This window comes from Schistosoma mansoni, assembly GCF_000237925.1.
Source record: "Schistosoma mansoni, WGS project CABG00000000 data, chromosome 3 unplaced supercontig 0124, strain Puerto Rico, whole genome shotgun sequence".
In the NCBI taxonomy this organism is placed as follows: domain Eukaryota; kingdom Metazoa; phylum Platyhelminthes; class Trematoda; order Strigeidida; family Schistosomatidae; genus Schistosoma; species Schistosoma mansoni.
The window spans coordinates 805,451-828,455 of NW_017386010.1; the positions used below are offsets into that span (position 1 = coordinate 805,451).

A 23,005-nucleotide genomic window follows, 5' to 3' on the forward strand; every position below is an offset into this window, starting at 1 on the left:
TATATATGTCACTTTTTTAACTTTTTATTCTTATATTTCATAGATATGTATATAATGTTTTTATTTTTGTAAGTATGTTACATATTGAGAAAGTTAGTATTAATGTATATCTGATGAAACGGCCGTTCAGTGCTTCCAGGTTTTCCTTGATGGTCTGGCTCCAATTGACTCATGCTTTCAACTATGAAAATACTGAAATCTCCACAAAATCCCTTCTGATAATATATATATATATATATATATATATATATATATATATATATATATATATATATATGGAGTGAATTGACTAAAAATGGGATAGACTGAATTATTTAATTATCGGATAAATTAACATATGTTTTAAGAATATGTATGTATAGCCTAATTCGATAAGGTAATTATAAAATTCACTAACAATGACAGATACAATAATACTAATAATAATGAGTAAAGAATAAATAGGCTTTAAATTATTAAGTTCCAGATTAGCAAAAATGGAAAAATTTGTCAGTGACAAACCACAGACAGGGAAAATAATAAATAATAATAACAACATAACGACAAGTTATTATCAGTAAAGTAGATCAGAGAGTTGGATTATGAAAAGAATTATTAGGATCTACGCAGTTCTTAAATAAAAATTTTGTTTACTAGTAGTTAGTTCTGAAAGATAATCGCCGAAATTCCACTGGGAAGCCGTGACCACTAAAGTTCAACTACGTCTAATATGAGGCAGCCATTTACCAATGAAGTTCGAAGTTGGTAGTATCGCAATTTGATTGAATTTAGAAGTGTAAACCGTTGAGCCTCGTCACAGCGGTATAAATTTCGAACGCTTACCATGAGGTATGAAGGTGTCGGGTTCGGTCGCTAATTGATTTTTTAGATATGCGCTACCGGATAATCACGTATTGGAATGAAACAATTGCCCAGCGCTTGCGGATTTTCAATAACAGTCTGTATTGCCAACTATGAATCCTGCTTAGTTCGAATGTTTGGTGATTTGATATATAAGTGTGTAGTAATCTGATTACTATCTACATAGAACAAATCATAGATACTTACAATATGCTTATTATTCTGAAAACCACTAATTACCAAATCATTAAACTGTAGTAATAAAAAAATTAGTTAAATATTTGACCGAGACACATTGATACGTAGTTAACTACCGTCATTAAGGAACATCGATTTCCTACGGTTCGAAGGTGTACCTTGCTAATGAGCACCAACATTAGAACGACATATTGATTAAAGACAGTTGCTTACAACTGTTTAACATCTAAATTATGTAAATGTCTATAAGGTCATACATAAATAAATACAGCTTACAAAAATGATATCGGCAAGAAAAAAAATTTCCATCGGTGAAAAATTGCCACTTTTTTAAAACATATATATGCTTTGAGTTCTACTTTTAACCATAACTTTATTATACGTTTTTTCATAGTTGAAAGCATGAATCAATTGAAGCTAGACCACCAGGTTTTCCTTTGTGGTCACTAACTTCTAGTCTAAGTCAGGTTGGTAGATGCAGACTATTTGGTTGAGGTCCGCGTGACTATCGTAACCAATGGTTGAAGACTCGGGATGACATGGCTCAGAATCGATCACAATGGCGTATGTGTATACACTCTTTATCTTCCCTTAAACCTTGAGATTAAGATTGCTTCATATCTGCCTTCCTTCCTATACTATATCTTTCTATACAACCTTTCTTTTATATACTACCACCACTAAATTAACTACTTCTATGAATCCGGTGTTCATCTTGTTGTGCTAACAAAGTATGGCAACTTGGACCGATGTATATATGTGCCTGGTCCTACGTTGTAACTGACCGACTGACTGGATCCACAAATATTTCATAAAATGTACACAAATTGTTTCAGTGTATAAAATACGTAAAAACATAATTCGATCTCAATGAAATACAGATAGTGCAACAAGTATGAAATTCATCAAAAGAAACAATAAAAGCACAGAATATTAAAAAAAGATCATGACAATTATAAATTGTGAAATGATCAGTGATAGTGTATAGTAATGAAAATTAAATGAAACAAACAACAGTGTTATAATGGAAATAGAGATTTTTCAATTTGTAGCGAATTTATTTACATCTGGTGAAATGAATTTCAGAAGGGGTTTCGTGGAGATTTTAGTAATTTTATTTGGTTAAAATCATGAGTCAATTAAAGCTAGACTAGTTAAGTGCTCTGGTGCGAGACTGGTAGGTCCTGAGTTCGAATCTCGCGAGTGCGGGATCGTGGATGCGCACTGTTGAGGAGTCCCATAATAGGACGAAACAGCCGTCCAGTGCTTCCAGGTTTTCCATGGTGGTCTAGCTTCAATTGACTCATGATTTCAATTATGAAAATGAATTTCATCAATGAAAATTATTTAAATCTCAAGAAGATTGTGAATTTACATCATCAATGGTACTTATTGAAGTCAGTTAGTCGTAAGTAACAAAGAGCCTGATATGTATATATATTTGTGGATCAATTCAAGTTGTTACATTATATCAGTACAACAAGATGAAATAGCAGATTCAGTGACAGTAGATATGTAGAGAATAATTCGAGGGTAATGAATCAATTAGCATAACGGAAGGTACAAAATAATTTTGAAATTCAAGATGTAAGATAAAATAAAAAGTGGATGCATCTGTGCCATTGTGACCAATACTGAGCCTTATCAAACATCATTTAGGATGATGTCTGGATCGAACCAAATGGTTTTTACTCACGGACATGACCTAACTTAACAGTGAAAGAATTCCTGATTTAATGCCTCGACTTAGTTTGGCTGCTGACAAGTTACTCCCAGCGTACTACCATTATAACAAACACCAAGCATCGAGATAGGCAGTGGTTGGATGTACAGGATATATATTCTAACCATTTAAGTAGATAAAGATTTTTTTAATATTTACCTAGTGCTTTGAGTATATTCAAAGCTAAAATCCAAAAATCTAAGTCTTCGGAGTGAGCAGTTTCCTCATTACACTAGTTAACTATTACTAGTAATGGCTTACATTACTTAATTCAACTACTTTTTGGTGGTACTCTTCTAACATACATTGTCATCAGTTATAACTGTCTTACGTCGTCATTCTTAAAACTCACTGTTAATGACTTCTTCCTAGAACTTCAGGAAATGGTCTAGAAGCTAGTCACTAGTAAATACATGGTTATTGTTAACAAAATAAGCTATCGGAGATTGCTAACTACCATAAATTGATTGAAGTTGGATCGAAACTATATGATCTGAAAGATCTCTGATACATCCGAAAGTTCTGAATTCAGTTATTGACATAGTCATGGATACGTACTATTGAGGAATTGTGTAACAAGAAAAAACACCTGTCAAATACTCCTTGATTTCCAATAGTTATCTGGATAGAAAAAAGGTTTGTGATGTACATATGACAGCGTTTTGTGTGGATGGGTGCATATTTATATACCATATTTATTTAATCAGGTTTATTGATAAGTCGTAAGAATTCTGTTTGTGCGTTTTTAGTGCTATATATAATTATAAATGTGTATTTATATGTACACACATATTATCAGCCAACACTTACACATCAATAAGACTTGGACTAGAAGGTATAGTAATACTTCGCCAACCTTTACCATATCTAGAGGAATAAATCAAATCAACATAGCAACATACTGATAGGTAAACCAAAGATAAAATAAAATGAATGATTATATTTTACTTTATGGATATTTATAAATTCATTGAACTTACGCTCGTTCAATATTCAATCTCTTTAATTGATTCTTTCCATTAAGGGTAGATTTTGAAAGTGATAAACTTTTTTCATCTACACCATAAGAAATCCGGAAATGAATATAGAAAGAAAAAAGAAGAGAATAAACAGACATAAAAAATTTAATGTTTAAACATGAACTGAAAAAATAATTAATACTCGTTCTAAATCAAGTAGATCAGTTGAAGTTAGACATTAACACCGTTGGATGCCAGCCGGCTCAGTGGTCTATCGGTTAAGTGTTCGCGCGCGAGACTGGTAGGTACTGGATTCGAATCTCGCGGGTGCGGGATCGTGGATGCGCACTGTTGAGGAGTCCCATAATAGGACGAAACGGCCATCCAGTGCTTCCAGGTTTTCCATGGTGGTCTAGCTTCAATTGACTAATGATTTCAACTATGAAGTGGTTTTGACAATTTTGTAGAATATAAAGAATTGAATTTTGAATTTTCTAAGATGATTTCTGAATGAAAGTTTTGGTGAAAAATATCATCATTAGGCTGAAACGTTTAGAAAATTTACAGAGAAGCACATTTAACTGTAATGTTGACTATGGACAGACAATATAGTCTTATATCAAAGGATAATTTTAATTAGATAAGGATTACAAACCAGGAAGTACTGGTTTTGTGTTTTGTGCTAGTATGAGACTGCTTAGAAATTCATTTCAACGAACTAACTGGGAATCTAGCTCAAGACATTCAGATATCTATGAGGCCGCCTAACCTTGATATAATTGAATTAGCGTCCAGTTACTTGTATTTCTAAATTCATTCAATTTACAATATTACAGAACTTTTATCCTTTCCCAACGATAGTATCTAACTAATGCTTGATATGGTTAATTATAGTGGTCACGATTTTTGTCTAGAACTCCTGAAATTAACTATCAAAGTTGGATCCTAGTAAGTACACAACAAGTTCTTATCTAAATTCAGTTTAAAATGTAAAGCTATAAACTTCAATAGTCTTTACACTATACCATACTAAAGAAATACAACTCTATACTTTTACACATCATTTCCGGTATAAACAGCTAGAAACTAAGATAGTCCAATGAGACTTTCTTGATTGAAGATAATTCAAAGACGCATAGCAAATAGTCTCGTTAGTTGTATTTTTATATCCAATAACGTTGTTTGCATGCAATAATTAACGTGATATATGTATCCATGACATCAATTCCATAAGAGTTAATCTAATGTAATATTCATTTAACATAACTTGGTTTATACGTTTAATACTAATTTAGTGTAAAATTCACTTTATAATTAAAATATTTTCAGTTATTTATGATTTACATAGACTAATTGTCAAACGTCAGTATAACGGAATGGTTTCAACTAATAACCGGTCAATATGTTTTTAGATGAATAAAATTTACATTTGCCATAAGTTTTATCTTCTTCTGTGTATCATGTAAATCTTAGTCTCTTCTGAATTCACATGGTGTTGTTTACTTGTATTTTCTCATTGTTAATTAGGACTGTAATTGATCAGTTTCTTGTTGGCATATATGCATCCTGTGCGGACTGCCTCGATATTGCCTGAATTTAGAAGCTTTATAAGCAGGTGGTTATCAGGACTCAGTAGCTAAGTGGATAACGCGATGGCGTCTGAAGCGAACGGTACTGTGTTCGAGCTCCAGATTGAACATCAAATACGAGATACAGGTACATCCAGCCGACGAGTCTCAAACAGGACGAAACGCGCGTTCTGGATTCCACTGCTAACCACCATCCATCTTTGCTTATAAAGCTTCTTAGTCTCTTCTTCTTCAAATGTCAGTTAACCGCATATATATATATATATCATTATTATTTAAAAAGTGTCATAAGTATATACTATTTAAGAATAATTAATCAACAAAAGGACGAAATATCTGCTCAATACTCCTTGTTCCTCTGTTTAATTATTCTCCAATATAGATTGTTCTGCTATAAATACTGTCATTAGTTTAGTTCGCTATCTACTGTTTCTGTGAAACCAACTCATTTGTACACTATCTTTTAGGATTTGAACCTTAACTACACCTTCTCCAAAGTCTCGATCAGAAACATCATTATTGACCTATTCAAGCACCTAATTTTGAAAATAAGTACTCTTTAAAACCTTTTTACAGAATGGAATAAAAATTCACTATGTAGGAAAATATTTTAGCTTACCTTTTAAAATATTTGTCGAATTGTTTACCGTCTTCATATGATGTTGTTGATCAGAAGGAGAAGAAGAGAAGGCCTGAATTGGTTAATTTTTGTCAGGAAAAAAGCACAAATGCTATGTCAGTATAATGTAAAATATGAATTACAGGGGAAATTTTAAACGATATAGAAAAATGCACATTTTTGTAGGTTTATATACTTCTACTTCACATGAATATCGTTATAAGTGGTCTAAGGATATGTTTAGAATCGATCACAATCGCATAGACGCACTCATTGTTTGGTTATTCCACTGGATCTTAAGTTATCAAGCTATCTTACTCTTTTTTTGAATCATTATATTGGTAATCCCTAGCGTTTTCTACTACTACTGATATTGTTACTACCTCCACTATCCTCATTTGCCTTGATAATTTTATCTCATTTTATCAATATGCTGCGGCAACTTGGACCAGTGAATATGTGCGCCACGTGCTTCATTGATTATGACTGACTAATTGATAGTAAAGTAAATGATTCAGAGTTGTAATCCAGAAACCAGCGCCTGAAAGTCATCGATTTTGATTCATTTAGTCGACTTCATAAGTTCAACGATGAGTTTGTATAATATGCTACACGTTTTACTTTCCCATGTAAAAGACTTATAATACTAACTAGTTATTCAGAATTGAATAGTTTGATAAATTAATGCTACAAATAAATAATCAGTAACACTAAAAAAAAAACACATTTGAAGAATCTGTACATTTCCAAATGAAAATGATTTATTGAAAATTTTACGTAAAAAGCAGTTACAGTAAATCAGAAAAATGTGTTTACGAATCAGAGAATTTTTAAATATTCAACATGTTCTCATGTACAATTAGTACAGTGATTGATTTTATCTTGTGACTTGAAATGACATGTTGTCATTAATTAAACAGCAGTTAGATCAGAATAATAATAATCATCATCATTTGTAAATTGTGCATAGATGATTGAAAACACAGTGAAGAAAGAAACATTGGATATATTCTTCAAACTACATCGTATCGGAGATATACGTAATAAAATCAGGTGAGAGGTTTTAGGAAAGAATCATATAAATGGTCTGTGTTGTTGTAGTTGATTAAGAAAATATGAACTAGCGAAACAACTCGATATAATTGATATAAATCCAAATCCTACTACTAGCACTTCTACTAACACTGCACTAAAAAAGATTACTATTTCTTCTGTTACTGCTACTATTACTATTAACATTACTAACAATACTAGTACCATTACTACTGATACTAACACTAATACTACTACTGCTACAACCAGTAATAAATCTGTCAATATTAATATAACTATTACTACCAATATATTATCATTACAGCTAGTACCGCTACTACTACTATTGCTACTACTACTACTCTCAATACTACTACTACTATTGCTACTACTACTACTCTCACTACTACTACTACCACTGCTACTACTACTACTACTATTACTGCTACTACTACTATTACTGCTACTACTACTATTACTACCACTACTACTACTAATACTAATACTCGGATAACTACTAGGCAGATTCTGTGGTAATTTGATTCAGAGAAACAAGAAAAAATAACAAACAGAGGTTAGTTGGTACAAAATAATGATTGGTGAAAAAAAATCATACGAATGTATGAGCTGTTGTAATTGACAATTAGTCATGTTGATCACAAACTCCACACGTTACTTTCCGCGACTAGGAATCCACTCCTATTTATTGTAAAAGCATTATCTACTAAATAAATGTGCACAAGTTGGGTTATCGCATGATGAGTAAACAACACTATTTAGCTATCTGGATCTAAGTAAAACAGGGTTAATAAATGTAAGGTTTAGCGCACGATTCAATTATGTATCATTTACTGATTGATGATTTTATACAGCAAAATAAGAACATTTAAATATCTGCGATAAAAGGTTTACTGAATGTTAGGCCAATATAAATACATTTTTCAACTATCATCAGTAATTAGGTTAAGAAGATTCTAGTTTCAATCCGAATTGAGGTTGTTGATAAGCAATGCTGAGGAGTTCTGTAATAGGACAAGATAAATGTGCAATTTTTATAAGCAAAGATGGATAGTAGCTAGCAGTGGAATCCAGGACGCGCGTTTCGTCCTATTTGGGACTCGTCAGCTGGATTTACCTGCATGTGAGTTGATGTTCACTCTGGGACTCGAACCCAGTACCTTTCGATTCGAACGCCATTTTTTCTTGTTTCTAATTTATCATCAGTTTACCTAGTCCTTTTTATATACTTAAGTATATTGAAAGAGTAATTTAGCTAAATGAATTTATTGAAGAAATTCTGTTTAATTACAAATACAAAGTAGATTCGGTCGTATGTTTGTTGACGTTAAAACAATCTTTTGTAGGTACGCACATATTTGAACAAAGGAAGCTTAATATGAAGACTTATAATTTTTGTAATGATCGATTTAGTGGGGCCAATAACATCATTCAGCCATTACTCAAACACATACAATCTCCTGATAAGTTCTTAGAGTTTTTTTGTGAATATAAAGACTGACATACATTTACGCCCAAATGGCTAGTCTAAAATCGAATGAAATCCGTGCCCCGATTTCCATCGTTATCCACATATCAAACATATTAAATTGCAATTCATTTAAAAATCAACAAGATTAATTATCCATCAAAGTATTTAAATAAACATGAAAAACAAACAAACAAAATTGCACTTTATTTACATTAGATAAATTTGATTTATTTCTTGATGTGTACAAATGGGTATCCTGTACAGTTGTACATCTTCCTGAAGATGGTGAATCACATTCACCCGATGAATTGAATAAATTAACACTTCCATTCAACTGACAATCTGCTGATGTTTGTCCACCATCAATAAAATTATTTCTTGTGTACGGATACCATTGAAGTGGTATTGGTGATCGTGTACGTGAATTATTGTAAATATGTTGATGATAACTACTACCATACTGTGGTGGAAGTAGATTTATTCTACCTGATTCTTGTATGCTACTGTTGAAAATATCAGCTGGTGGAGATTTCATACTATATCGATTTTGTGCTAACCAACGTTTACTAGTATTTGGACTGACGATGTTATTACTACTAGTAGTAGTATTGATATTAGTAGTTGTAGTAACAGGCTGCATAACTCTTGAATAGCATAATTCATTAAGACTAGCAGATTTAAATTGATCAGAATTTAAGTGGGCGTAATTTTCACCAAGAAATGAAAGTTTATTTATTTCTTCGCATGGTATATAAGCATCATATCTGTACGGTTTATCATTAATTAAACGTGATGTCGGTGGGGTCGACTGAGTACCAGTAAGTGATTGATTAATAAAATTCAAATTATACTCAGGCTGATTAGGTGTAGTGATGAATGAACAACGATTATCAAATGTAACTAAAAATTAAAGGAAAAAAAGGAAAAGTGTAAAATATTAATTTTATCTTTAACTAAAAGACTATACTATAATATTAATAGTTCAGTTCATGAGTCAGTTGAAGATAGAGCACCATAGAAAACCTGGAAGCACTGTACGGCCGTTTCGTCCTACTGTGAGACTCCTCAGTAGTGCGCATCCACGGTCCGCCTCGCGACAACCGAACCCAGGACCTATCGGTCTCACACTCGAACACCTAACCTCTTGACCACTATACTATAAATTAACTGTTATGTAATAAATATTACAGTTCTCGATCCAATAAATAGACATAGCAACTAAAGTGCTTGTTTAAAAACCAGAAGTAAGTCTCAATAAATTCAAAAAAATAATAAAGATTGATTCAGTGAAGAATTCTGTCTTCGTAAAATTTATTTCAAAGCTGTACAATTCCGAATACATACATACATCTTTCAAAATGATAATAACGGTAATAGTAGCGATATTGAAAACTCGCTAAACTTGGTAATGTGAAGTGAATTATCTTCTACAGACAATTAATGACTGCCGCTTGACAATAAATTTTTCACTAGAAGTTGAAAACAAACAAAGTATTCACTTTCTCAATGTCGAAACGACAAAAACGATGAAGCACTAATGAGACCTGTCAACAGGAAATCCTTGTGAAATGACCACCTACTAAGCTTTCACAGCCGGGACCCTATTAATCGGAAGTGGAATTTACTTATATTTGTCACTATATAAATACGAAGAATTTGTAATCCCGAGGTAACAAATAACGAACTGAACCTCTTAAAAATTACTCATCAAAAACGGGTGTCTATTGGTATTTATTGACAAGAACATAAAACTGAAACCTCCTTAAGCACAAATAACCTCTATACCAAAGAAAGCTCTTTATATGAATGTTGATTTCAAAAGTGATATAGACATGGATATCCTGAAGACGAAAAGTTCTGACAACATCTCCCAACATAATTATAATCTCTGGAAATTTTTTCTTCTTGTGTCACATCCATCTGCCTTCCTTCTATCCTCTTTTATACAGACCATTCACCCCTCACTAATTTGTTTCTGTTTCTATGATTCTCCTGATTACAGTTCATCTCAATTTCGAGATTTTATTTATACACACTGAGCCTCCCCTTTCTGAGTTATAACCTTCTTTCTATCTTCATAATAAATATTTAAGGTATCAACAACTGCACTATTTTCATAGTTGAAAGCGTGAGTCAATTGAAGCTATGCTTGTTTATATCACCTGGAATCATTGGATGGCCGTTTCGCCCTATTATGGGATTCCTCAACAGTGCGCATCCACGATCCCGAACTCGCAAGATTCGAACCCAGGACCTACGAGTCTCGAGCCAGAGCCCTTAACCGATAGACCACTGAGCCGGCTGGCATCCAACGGTGTTAATGTCTAACTTCAACTGATCCACGAAGTTGAGCAACCGTTCACCGTTCATAATAGGACGAAAAGGCCATCCAGTGCTTCCAGGTTTTCCATGGTGGTCTAGCTTCAATTGACCCACGCTTTCAACTATGAAAATACTAAGTCTCCACGAAACCCCTTTTGATAACTGCACTATTATTAATTTCCTTAAATAAAATTGGCGTTTTTATGCTTTAATTTGTTTCACTGCACTGTTACCATGTTTAGCAAAATTTTAATACCACAATTATTTTCATTATGATCATTTGTGAAAATAAGTATACACTTATTTGCAATTGTACAGCTGTGAAAATGAGTTTCCCGGAAAAAGCTATTTACCGAACCCACCCTTTTTATTTTATATCTCAATGGATATATTCTGTTTAATTCAAGAACTGTTAAAAACGATTATACAGAGGTTATATTAAAGTAAAGAGATTTTTTCTCCAAGCCGTTTTTGTGTTTCAATGAGCATCCTAAACAGAGAGAAGTGCCATAATAGACCAGTACAAAAGTCAACACGATATGTTTATGAGAACATCAATTGTGTGACAGTATCATCAGTTGCTGATATATAGTTTATTGAACATTCTATCTGGGTTTCATTTTATTTGGAACTTTTCAAATAAATTTTTCTCGGGAAATAAGCAAAGATGGCTAGTGGCTAGCAGGGGAATCCAGGATGCGCGTTTCGTCCTATTTGGGACTCGTCATTTGGATATACCTGCATCTCAGATTTGATGTTCACTCTGGGACTCAAACCCAGTAACTTTCACTTCAAACGCCATCGCGTTATCCACTCGTCCACTGAGTTCTGATAGCCATCTGCTTGTGCAATGGAGTGAAGTTCAAATTCACATGGTGTTGTTGACTTGTATCTTCCCATTGATGTTTAGAACTGCAATTGATCAGTCTCTTGTTGACATATGTGCATCCTGTGCGGAGTGCCCCAATATTGCCTGAAGTCACAAGAGACTGATCAATTCCAGTCCTAAATAACAATGGGAAGATACAAGTAAACAACATTATGTGAAATGCTCCAAGTTTCAGTTTTACGAAAATTATCAATAATGACAACGCACATTGAGGTCAAAATTATCTTATTTATTCAACATTAGACTTAAACAAAATGATCTAACTCGAGCCAGTGATATGAATAACATTATTGTGACATCAAGGAATCTCACAATAAAATCTTTATAAAAAGAAGATAAGCTTGCAGTTTATCGTAGTACTGAATTCATCCAGAAACAAATATTTTTTTAAAACACAATCTAATCAATATGACTGTAGATAAAGTGCTCATACATATCTAGAATAGTCTAATCATGTAAATAATACTAGGTAGGAATGTACGTTTTGTCTCATAGCTTTATAAATACAAGACAACAATCATTTGAGTTGATGGAATGCTATAAACAGTTTATATCTTTTCATTTTTTGACTATCAAGAATAAGTTAGGTGAGAGTGAGAATACATTGTGTAGTTTCTGATTATTCACTTTTGTGGTTCATTCAGTATTCAATCATTGGAATAATACAAAAAAAAACCGTTATGGATTAGACAAACAAAAATTATCAGTTACTAATGAATGATCCATCAATTGGTAATACCTCAATCCAACAAAAAGCCAGTTTGGTGTCTGAATGGGTGATACATATTTGAATGTATCGGAAAGCACCAATTTCATCAACTCTACATATACTCCTTAGTGATGAGTGTTAGTTATCGTGAGATCTCAACCCAACAATATGGATAAAATAGGTATAAAGTGGAATTCTTATGAATTATGAAATGGTTGAGGTTGTGTTAACCTTCTTCTGCTAAGCATTACACCTCTAATTGGTGTTACATACTACTTATGTCGAAAGATATACGCAGTATATACGATAGAGATATGGAGTGAAGTTTGATTACTAATTGGCGTTCATGAAGAGAAAAGTCTGTTTATCCGACATAACACTTTATTAAAGTTATTATTCACTTGTGGAGAAATTCTGGTATTTCACTTCTATCCAAAGTTTGTGCTAGTGATAACTTTATCTAAATTGACAATGAAAACTTCATGATTAAACTATTCATTTTGAAGAACTTGATTTCAGTTGAATTATTCTCTTCAAGTAGAAAATCTTTCCCGCTATCTCATAAATTTCCACTCTAGTCACAATACTGTTTAGTTAATAGTTTCCTAATCCTTTTAGTTCCAAAACACCAGTAAGAGTTGTATAATTTAAACTAGAGAAAAAGGGTTTATAATAGCTAGTTTTGTTTATTTCATTACATAGTAACAATTGGAAGAACAGAATGTAACCATTTAGGTCGAATTTCACTAAAGAGTTTTTTTTTTATAATAAAAAGTAGAAACAATGAATAATTGAAGAAAATGAAGGGAAGCAAATCTTTAGTAACAAAAGACAAATATTTAGCTTGGCATTTTAGTGATTATTGTACATTCATACATACCTACATATACATCTATAGTTAGATGTCTGTACATACATTAGTGTACAACCCAAATGATAGAAAACACAATATATCGAATTTTATAAACTCCTGCTGATTACTAATTTAAACGATCTAATCTAATCTGTTTACCTGCTTGTTGTAGTGGTACAACATAATGGTTATGAATGCATATACAAGAATAACACAAGTAGCCTATATACAATAATAATAGTATGACAATGACAATAGTAATAATAATTTCAAAAGTTAGCCAACCATTGTTCAAGTGTAGATCATTTCTTGGTGTGTGTACAGTTTGACAAGAGATAATATGAGATAATAGGGAAGTAAATCGAATAATAATTACACTGAATAACAAAAGTAACCTATGATGTTATTGAAGAAGAATAAAAACAATTCAGTGGTGAAGATTTTCTTTTCGAAAATATCATGTACTCAAACTGTACAATGGTATTCATAGTTAATTTACAAATTTCATCGTCTGTTTAAGAATAGGATGGAAATTACATCATATCATGTGTAAAAAAAGGGTTCCTGATAGTCCAAAATTGAAGGGAGATAACAAAATTAAACTGAATATGAAAAGAACAATTATCCACTTGACGAGTGCGAAAAGGTTGAATAATTAACTTAACAAGTGAAGATAATGATAACTAATCACTTCAGTGCTTCCAGGTTTTCAATGTCGATCTAGCTTAGATCGACTCGTGAATTCGTCTGCGAGCACTTCTACAGTGCATTAGTTATTAATATGTGCTCCATTCGAACCTAATTGTGTGACTCGATAGATTATTTTATCAGGTGAGGCAAGATGTCCTAATAATGATCTCCTGATTAATTTACATTTACGTTCCGGAAGACACGCAGGATAATGTTCAGAGACGCGTTTGAAAAGTGCTCGCTTTGTATGACCTTTATAACCTGCTCCATAAGTGTAAGTGAATTTATAAATAAATATCGACTGGTCTCAGATAAAAGTTTTCTTTGACACATCTATGAATAATGGGACAGCCAGAAAGAACTATGCAAACCTCGAAGGTATAAAAAGTTTTCCTCAGGGATTTTGCTAGATGATTCTTCGAAATTCCTGCAGCACTATCTCCCTTGAGCTCATTGTTCATGTGCAGAGTTTTCTTAGAAACCTCATGACATCTTCTACATTATAACAGCTTTCATGTTTCGCTCAACAAATGTGGATGGACGACCTTTTTTGAGGAATATCTGTCGGAGTTTTGGACAGTTCCTCGTTATTCGTGTCTTCCGAGAACATTCCCCTAGCCCTCATTGGGATTACATTGGCATTAGTAATTGAATTGTCAAAGCCGTAATAGTCCAGTGTTCAATATTTGTTGATCTGATTTCAAATAGGCTTTAGAATTTCCGCTAGCTAATTAGCGGTTTCATAGTATGATGAATTATTCATGTTTAATATGGACCTCAAGGACATTTCCTTCTCAAGTACTTTTGAAAGGTTGTAGGATTTTGGAACGATGGTTTGAGATATTTCAGAAACTCAACACACAACTGATTCATCTTTTATCATCTTTAGGATTTTTGTAGACTTCTATTCAATTTATTGAGGTGCATCATTTTGTTTCTTCAAAAAAAAACTTGTGGTATCCGATACTGTGGACGATAATTTTGTAATATGATCATGAAGGTTCGTAACACACCATACTGGCACCTATATATATATATATATATATATATATATATATATATATAAAGATTTCTACTTCATTATCCTAACAACAATTAATGTGATTCGAACTTCTTCCTTATACATACATCATGGTTAGTGCCGTAAAAGATATACTTGATTAGCAGGCTAATGTTTAGGATATCTTATTCGAAAACAGATTTGTCTAGGGTTGTTCAGTTAAGTGACTAGTTTCATATTCATCCATATAGATTGTCGAGCGAACGACCATGCGTACAAAAATATATTTAACTACTGAGCGTTTTTATTATGGAGCGATGGCTTAGCAATCTAGGTACTCTACTTTTAACCATTAAATCAAAAGATTTTAACGCTCGAATTGTTTCAATAACATCAGGTGTTGCTCAGAGTTGAGTACATAAACTGAAATTGGTAAATAGGTTAACTTACTGTTAGCGAAGTTGGTTATGTAGATAGATAAACAGAAAAAGCGTATTATGCCATTGTTCAACACAAATAGTTTGATGACCGATACATAAGAACAACTTAATTATGTTTGTTGTATCCCGAAGAGAATTGTAAATGGTAACTTTTGAGGACTATCTATGGACCAATGTAATATGTATATTTCCAATTGTGTAATTGTTAAGTAACTAACCTAATCGTATTCGTGTTCCTCTTATCATTAGCTTTATTTTGACCTTTGAACTATTATTATCCGATTCTTGAGTTATCATCAGTTTATTAATTACTTTTCCCCCAATTCACAGCCACATTTGACCAAATCTTGTACAAATGTTATTTTCTATTTTATGGTACAATGTAGTCTGTTTGATTGGTATATAAACCGAGTATTTTTGTGAATAATGATTCATATTTCAGAGGCTGTTATTAATGTTCTGGACTTAATTGGCTGGGCTAGGCAGAAAGCCGGACTGATAAGTGCTCAAGACTGCTCATACGATTTTGTGTATCATTGGGCGATCGATAAATCGATAAATCACTGCTCTCTAATTGGGCGTTCATATATTAACAGGGGACGCACACTCAATCGATATATCAACTGGGCAAGAACGTACCCACTCAAGCAATCGATATAACAATGTTGACAGGATCAATGTAATATTTTCGCTGTATAAATTGAAAACATTTCACGACATAGAGTATATATATGCATATATAGGTCTATAGTTACTAACCTGGAGTAATAGAACGCCGGAATATGCTTGGATAATTCAACTAGAATAAAGATAAACAGAAACCAAATTAAATTCAGTACAAAAGAATAATCATCTTACATAAATTGACTGACTAATATTAATAACAACAGTACCAGCAATAAATGCCTTTCGATTTTCAATGGTCGTCTAGATAACGTTAGTTTGTGGTTTAAACCATGAATGTTCAACAGTCTTCAGGAATTCCTCTATATTAATAATGGTCGTGTGATTACTAGTGACTAGCTTCGAAATGCATATCCTGGAATTTTTGTTAGAAGGCGTGACCAATCGAGTTAAACCATGTCGATTATGAAAAAATGACCCAGCGTAGGGAGTAACCATTGTGATGTTTTGTTAGTCCTTAGTGATGAATACATTTAACAGATTAGATTGAAATTTCCCCTCTAGTTTAATGGACACTATTTTTTGATATTAGTTTGCTTGAGATGGTCGGAAATAGTAACTGTATTACAATTTACTTGACAAAATCTAATCGATCTAAGTTTCACAGGAGGTTGTCAACAGTAGAAATACCTCAGTGTTTACATTTCATACTGTGAAACTGGACGATGTCAGTTTGAATTCCATAAGAGGCATCAGTCACCCCAAGGTTGATAGTAAACGTCTCTAGTGAGTGTCTTCTACATCCAAAAATCGCTACACACTACCACCAATAGGCGGGCTCGACATTCTGACAGGTAGTGAGACACAAACTGTGACAAAGAGAAAAGTGGTATAGTGAGCACACAACTCCAAGAGCGACTTCTTAAGGGAGAGGCCAGTATGGTGTGCGCTACGTATGCGGATAGACATAAGTAGTATGTAGCTAGAATTAGAATGCTTTACGGCAAAAGATTGGGATAAAGAGAAGAGAAATGAAGACAGAGAGTAATAGGAATAACAACAGAACTAAAAGAATGGAGAAGTTTGTAAATGATAACTCAAGGAAGATATACAAATGATGTATTTGGTGTATGACTTTCATGTTGTACAAAGATACTGTGTGGTTTTGCACAAAACAGTAGGTTAATTTTTCTCACCAAGTCTCTGTTTTTTTCCAGCGCTACCTCAGTTCGAGTTTTTTTTTTCATACTTGTCAACCCCATGAAGTTAATACTTCGTCTGAGAACTTACTATTTATTTCTGTTCTATTTTTATTATCACATGCTTTTAGTATCGTGGTATTCATATATTTCATACTTCACATCATAATGCTGATGTAGTGTGAAAAACTGAAGACAAAGCACATTTATGCCAGGAGTTATTACCAACTATTCTCGCATGAAATCATTACCCGATGTGCAATTAGTTTTCTTAAACTGTGTCATCTTCATCTAAGACATTTCTATTAGTTGTAGATATAATGAAAATTTTAACGCCAAAAGTCGGTGTGCCAGCTGATCAAATGTTTTATGCTAAGTTCTTAAACATTTATTGAATTCTCCAAATACTACCTAACTTCAGCTCTGAATGGTAAAGAAAAGGTGCTAAGTAGAACTCGAAGGTCTACTTAATGTACGAAAAATAAAGGGCTTGTTTTAACGGTTACGAGTGATTTGCAGTTTTTCGAAGCTCCTGAATGCACACCAAATTTAATAACAAAACTAGTATTTATCCACTGAAGCTATGAAACATAATTTGTAGTTTTCCCAATATATTTCTGAAACGTTTCTATTCTATACCGGTTGGGTGAGATGTTTTCACGCTTTTCCTTGCTTTAGAAGACTTTGTCAAGGAATTCATGAATATTATTAGTAAAAGTTGACTAATTGTCTTAGGAAATGTCGGGTTTTCTGTGAAGTAAAAATATCATATTTGTTTCGTTAAGAGGATCCGCTCAAGTTACTTAAATTCCAACCAATGCTGATTAAAATGCAGTCCTCAATAGAAACAACAGCATAATCCAAACCATTCCAAATTAAAATAAGGATTAGTTGCTGAGATTTTTCTTTTCTAAAGAAACGATGCAAATCATTAGTGCTCAATGACTCATTTAGTATTGGGTTGATAACAATGAAGTATAATAGAAACAAGTACAAATCATTTGAAACCAGACAAGTTACCAGTCAAGTAGAAAGATTATAATTGAAAAAAAAGAAAAAAAATTATTATAGGAACCCAAAATAGTAGGGTGATCGAAATAGTTGACATTTAATTTATTTTGAGTTGATGCTATTCCAAAAAAAACTATTTCATCTAGTTACTCACCATTTATACACCGGTATCAGTAGCATTACTATAAATAATACTTGTTATTTCGAATGAATTTATTTTACACAGTGGTATGCTTATAAACATATCTATCTCAAAATAGACAAGTTTTTACTTCATGTAACCCCTGATTTACTGCTTCATTACTTTTGTTAATAAGAGAAGTAAACTTCACTGGATAGTTTAAATGATAGTTATTTTATGTAAGCTTATTCTTAATAAATATACATAAAGGTAGTAATTTTTCAGTATTGAGAGTTTGTCGAACTTGTCAAATTTTATAGTTTTTATCATGGCACTTGAAAGCTATTTTTCTAGAGCATAGGACTCCTTAGCAGGGAATATTTATGACCATATCAGAGGTCGAAGCCAGAACTTTCATATCTCTCCACGAACACTTAGTCTTTGAACCATTGAGTCAGTATTCGATGATTTACAAGTCCACGTTTAATCACTTCATAATAATGTCTAACTATCTTACAGTACTGACAAAACAGCCGTTCAGTGCTCTTTGATTCTCAACAATCTCCATAAACCCTCCAGAGTAAATATTTATTTTAATTTACTAGCAGTTCAGTAATTAAATATACATATATAAATATATATATCGTGGATGCGCACTGTTGAGGAGTCCCATAATAGAATGAAACGGCCGTCCAGTGCTTTCAGGTTTTCCATGGTGGTCTAGCTTCAATCGACTCATGATTTCAACTTTGAAAAATACTGACATTTCCACAAAACCCCTTCTGAATTAAATATACATTAGAACATTTTGTTCATCAGTGTGAACACTGATGATACTATTAAGTACGTTTCAAGTTTATAATTCAAAAGTTAATAGTCAAGAAATAAACCAAATTTACATTTCACTTATGAACTTATACATCAATCAAATCTTAAATTCATTCAATTGAATATACTAGAATAAGTTTGATATTTTGTACCTATCTAATTCATTCCATATTATCAATCAAAAAACTATCATCGATTATAACAGTTAGTTTGCAACAAAACAACAACAACAACAAAATATGTAAACTAAACAACCAATATCATGTTTGTGTCTCCTCTGTTATTGTTATTGGTGTTGTTGTTTTTTTAAAAGTCAAAAGACATACCCTGTTTGATTCTCTTGATGATTCATCTGTAAACAAAAATGATAAAAAGACAAAAGGAATATTAATCTTAATGTTCAATACTAAGTAAATAAACAATAGATAAGAATCTCATTTCTAAAATATCAAACAATTAAATTCATTTTACACTATATGGTATGTAAGTAGTATATGAATTTGAAAAAAAAAACACATTGAACTCTATACAATAAACAAATTAATATATTCACAAGCATGGTAAACAAAGATGGATAGTGGCTTGCAGTGGAATTCAGGACTTGCGTTTCATCCTATTTGGGACTCGTCATCTGGATATACCTGCATCCAAATAGGATGAAACGCGCATTTTGGATTCTACTGCTAGCCACTATCCATCTTTGCTTATAATGCTTTTGAATTTAGGCTATATCGAGGCAATACGAACAGTATGCAAATATACCAGTTAGAGACTGATCAGTTGCAGTCCTAGACATTAATGGGAAAATTCAAGCAAACCATACTAAGTTTAAATTAATGTATTGATACAAACGTGTTGTGTATTAATCAATAATAATGATGGTACATTATGTAGGTTATCGATAACCAATGTCACTTGAAATGTTGTTTATAAGTGAAAATGTTGAATAATTGTTTATTCCTAGTTTAGTTACCTCAAAGTATTGCACGTACTTTCAGTTGATTGAATGATCCTCGGTTCGACTCTTCACAGTATTGTGAGTGTAATTTGATAATAAATAATTAAACAAGACGTATTGTAGTGAACAAAACACTAGTTGGGGACAATCGATTGTATTTAAGCACAATTACAGACTATCTCACTAAAATCTGTTAACCATACAGTAAACAGTCAAGTTGCAAAATAACAATCACTTGTCTCAATCTTCACTGTTCCTTCTGTAAATATCACTTCATCTTCTCTAATTCCATTGTTCATACATTTTCCTACCGATCGCGCTTCATTTCAGTTCTTTCCTTATCGGTCTTCTGCCAAAATACATTCTATGTCTGACCATAGCATATACTACTTATATGGATATAAGTAGACCACACTACAGTATGACTGTTCAATAATACTTAGTTTTCAGTGATATCAGTTCCTTAGTATGATAGTAGACTTAAAATTGTACAAAATCATATCATAACTACCTGTAGTAATGATGACAAATTTAACACAGTACTTCGTCAGAAAATTTTCAGTTCAGCGAAAGATCAATTGTAACCCGAATAACTCAGTGTATTTTTAAATGACGTTTTTAAATCTCATCAAAGATAAAAGTCTCCTAATGATGACAGGTAAACCTTGTTGACTGTCAACTGGCAGTTAGTATGAAAGGTTTCCAACCGACTGCTTTTTACAGATAATCAACTACTTTAAGTACATTCTGAGAACGATTAAAATCTTCACGGATCCGAGTCAATAGACTTCATTCAAAGTGAAAATGAGGGTATATATTGCCTGTGACAAGCTTAGTTGTATTTCGGCTTTAGATATAAAGGTTAAATTACTGAATTTAATTCGATGAATGTTCCAGTTTGACATTTCTGCGAATTAATTATTTTTGTTTAAATGTTCTTTAGTTCTTACTTTCACTATACACTCTGCCACTAACAGTCAATCAATTTTTTCCTTAGTACACAAATTTATTTATAAAACATGATACAACATAACCAGTTGATGGGAATAAAATGATTTAAACCAAAATCGATTAAAAGAATCGTTGATTTTATCAACCTGTTTTAAGATTCTTCAAATTATGTAGCAGAAAATTTGCATTACAAAAACTGTTTTAAAATTTGTTAAGTTTAGTACCTCACAGCTGTCGGTACTTAGAACTTCATTTAGTCACGTTTTGTAGTTATATGTGTACCATGAGTTGGCATCTCGATATTGATGGTATACACAACATTTTAGTGTGTCTTTGAATTATCCCTAGCAGTGGAAATCAGGGTGTTCATTTCCTCCTACCTAGGACACGACATATTAGTGTTTTTGGATACCATCTCCATGAAAATGCTTGTGAGTTTCTAAACTTAGTAGCTTAGTAGCTAACCCGTTGGTGTTTAAACGTGATAGAATTGAAGGTGTATTCTCAATGTGAACATTAACACTAGAATCCAGCTATTTCTAAGTGATGAGATCAAATATGGTGAAACGCTCTAGTTTGATTCTATTACAAGCCACAGTGTAATGTGTTAAAATGTTCCCTTTAAAAAAAATCTAATTTTATTATGAAAAGGTTTTAATATTCTTGTTATAAACAGTATCTTATTGATTAAGGTTTCTAGGACAGTCAGTCTATATGGTAAACGATAGTGTAGGTTGGTTTTGTCCCAATGAAGCTTCTGAACTCAATAAATAGAGAAAAATGAGTATAAACAATCTTGATGAAATGCATTTATTTTTAACAGATTGAGGATTTCATTTGCACAACTAAAATATCTCATTTGTTTTGGGTGATTAGTTATGAGATTCATTTAATATGCATTAGGTGATGTGGCTAAGTCAACCGTAGTTTCGTAATGAATCATTAAACACATTACGCCACACGACATGTTAAAATAGATAGTCGTCTGAAGGAAGTGTTTTTCTGATGTTAAAAAAGATTAAAAAGTTATTGATCGATCTTCTCAAATTAAAGAATATTGAGTCAGGGTCTATCATCACTTAACAGAAACACCTATATGAAAAAATATCCAAAACAAATTTTATATAGTCTAGACCTGAAGGTCATGAATGATTTTAAAAATACCGGACGACTTTAAAATTAATTGATTACTTATATTAAGGACCAATGTAATATTTTTCTTCCTAGCACTTCACTGCTGATCGATTTCATATCAGTCAAGTTGAAATATGATCGCTAGCTTAAGTAACTGAAAGTTGTGTGGACTGCGCTTTTATTTTAGGTGGTTAGAGTTAGTCAGAACGGTACCTTGAACTTAGGTTTTCTACTAGTTGGTACTCACCTTTGTGATGTTAGGTCACCTTGGCTAGTGACCATGTAGCAACATTCTAGATAAGATTCGATTAGCACTAAAGGCTAGATAAATATGTCATTGGTCACTGCAAAACTGAGAGATGTAGGTTCAAACTTCACAGAATGGCACCATTCCTCTGAAGACTGAGTGTGTGAGCTTCTGACAAGTGCTAACCAGCACAAAGCTCATTGCCAGGGTTTACTACTGATTACCTCCGGCAACCTATTATCAATCAACATACGGTAAGATATCTGATCTAAGTAGTAACAAAATATGGGAGATATTTTAACTTTATTGATATAACAAAAATAATTATAAGTTAATCTTAAAGCCTTTTCAATTCTAACACTAACTAATTAAAATCAAAGTTTCTTCACATGGTCTTGTAATCTCATGAATACAAGGTGATAAAATTTATTGGTTTATTCAAGAGTCTAAATTGTAACAACAGTAGTTGTAATGTGAATTATATAGATTTTATTAATTAAAATCAGTATATTAGCAATTGTGTAGCAATATGTTTTAGTCAAATATGTACATGACAATAAATTTGAATAATTTGGCGAGA

The 23,005-nt window shown here is 32.5% G+C and overlaps 1 protein-coding gene across 1 annotated transcript in view; it reads right to left on the reverse strand.

Annotated features, from left to right (window-relative positions):
- Positions 1-23,005, reverse strand: part of Smp_138100 (hypothetical protein) — a gene marked incomplete at its 3' end in the record, with an annotated part of 87,411 nt that overhangs the window by 36,825 nt on the left and 27,581 nt on the right. Inside the window, exons 5-9 of the mRNA XM_018791273.1 lie at positions 16,112-16,151; positions 8,661-9,349; positions 5,929-6,001; positions 3,742-3,817; positions 3,572-3,628 (exon numbers count right to left, since the gene is read on the reverse strand). Coding sequence (XP_018645550.1) covers positions 3,572-3,628; positions 3,742-3,817; positions 5,929-6,001; positions 8,661-9,349; positions 16,112-16,151 — 935 coding nt within the window. The remainder of the gene's footprint in view (positions 1-3,571; positions 3,629-3,741; positions 3,818-5,928; positions 6,002-8,660; positions 9,350-16,111; positions 16,152-23,005) is intronic.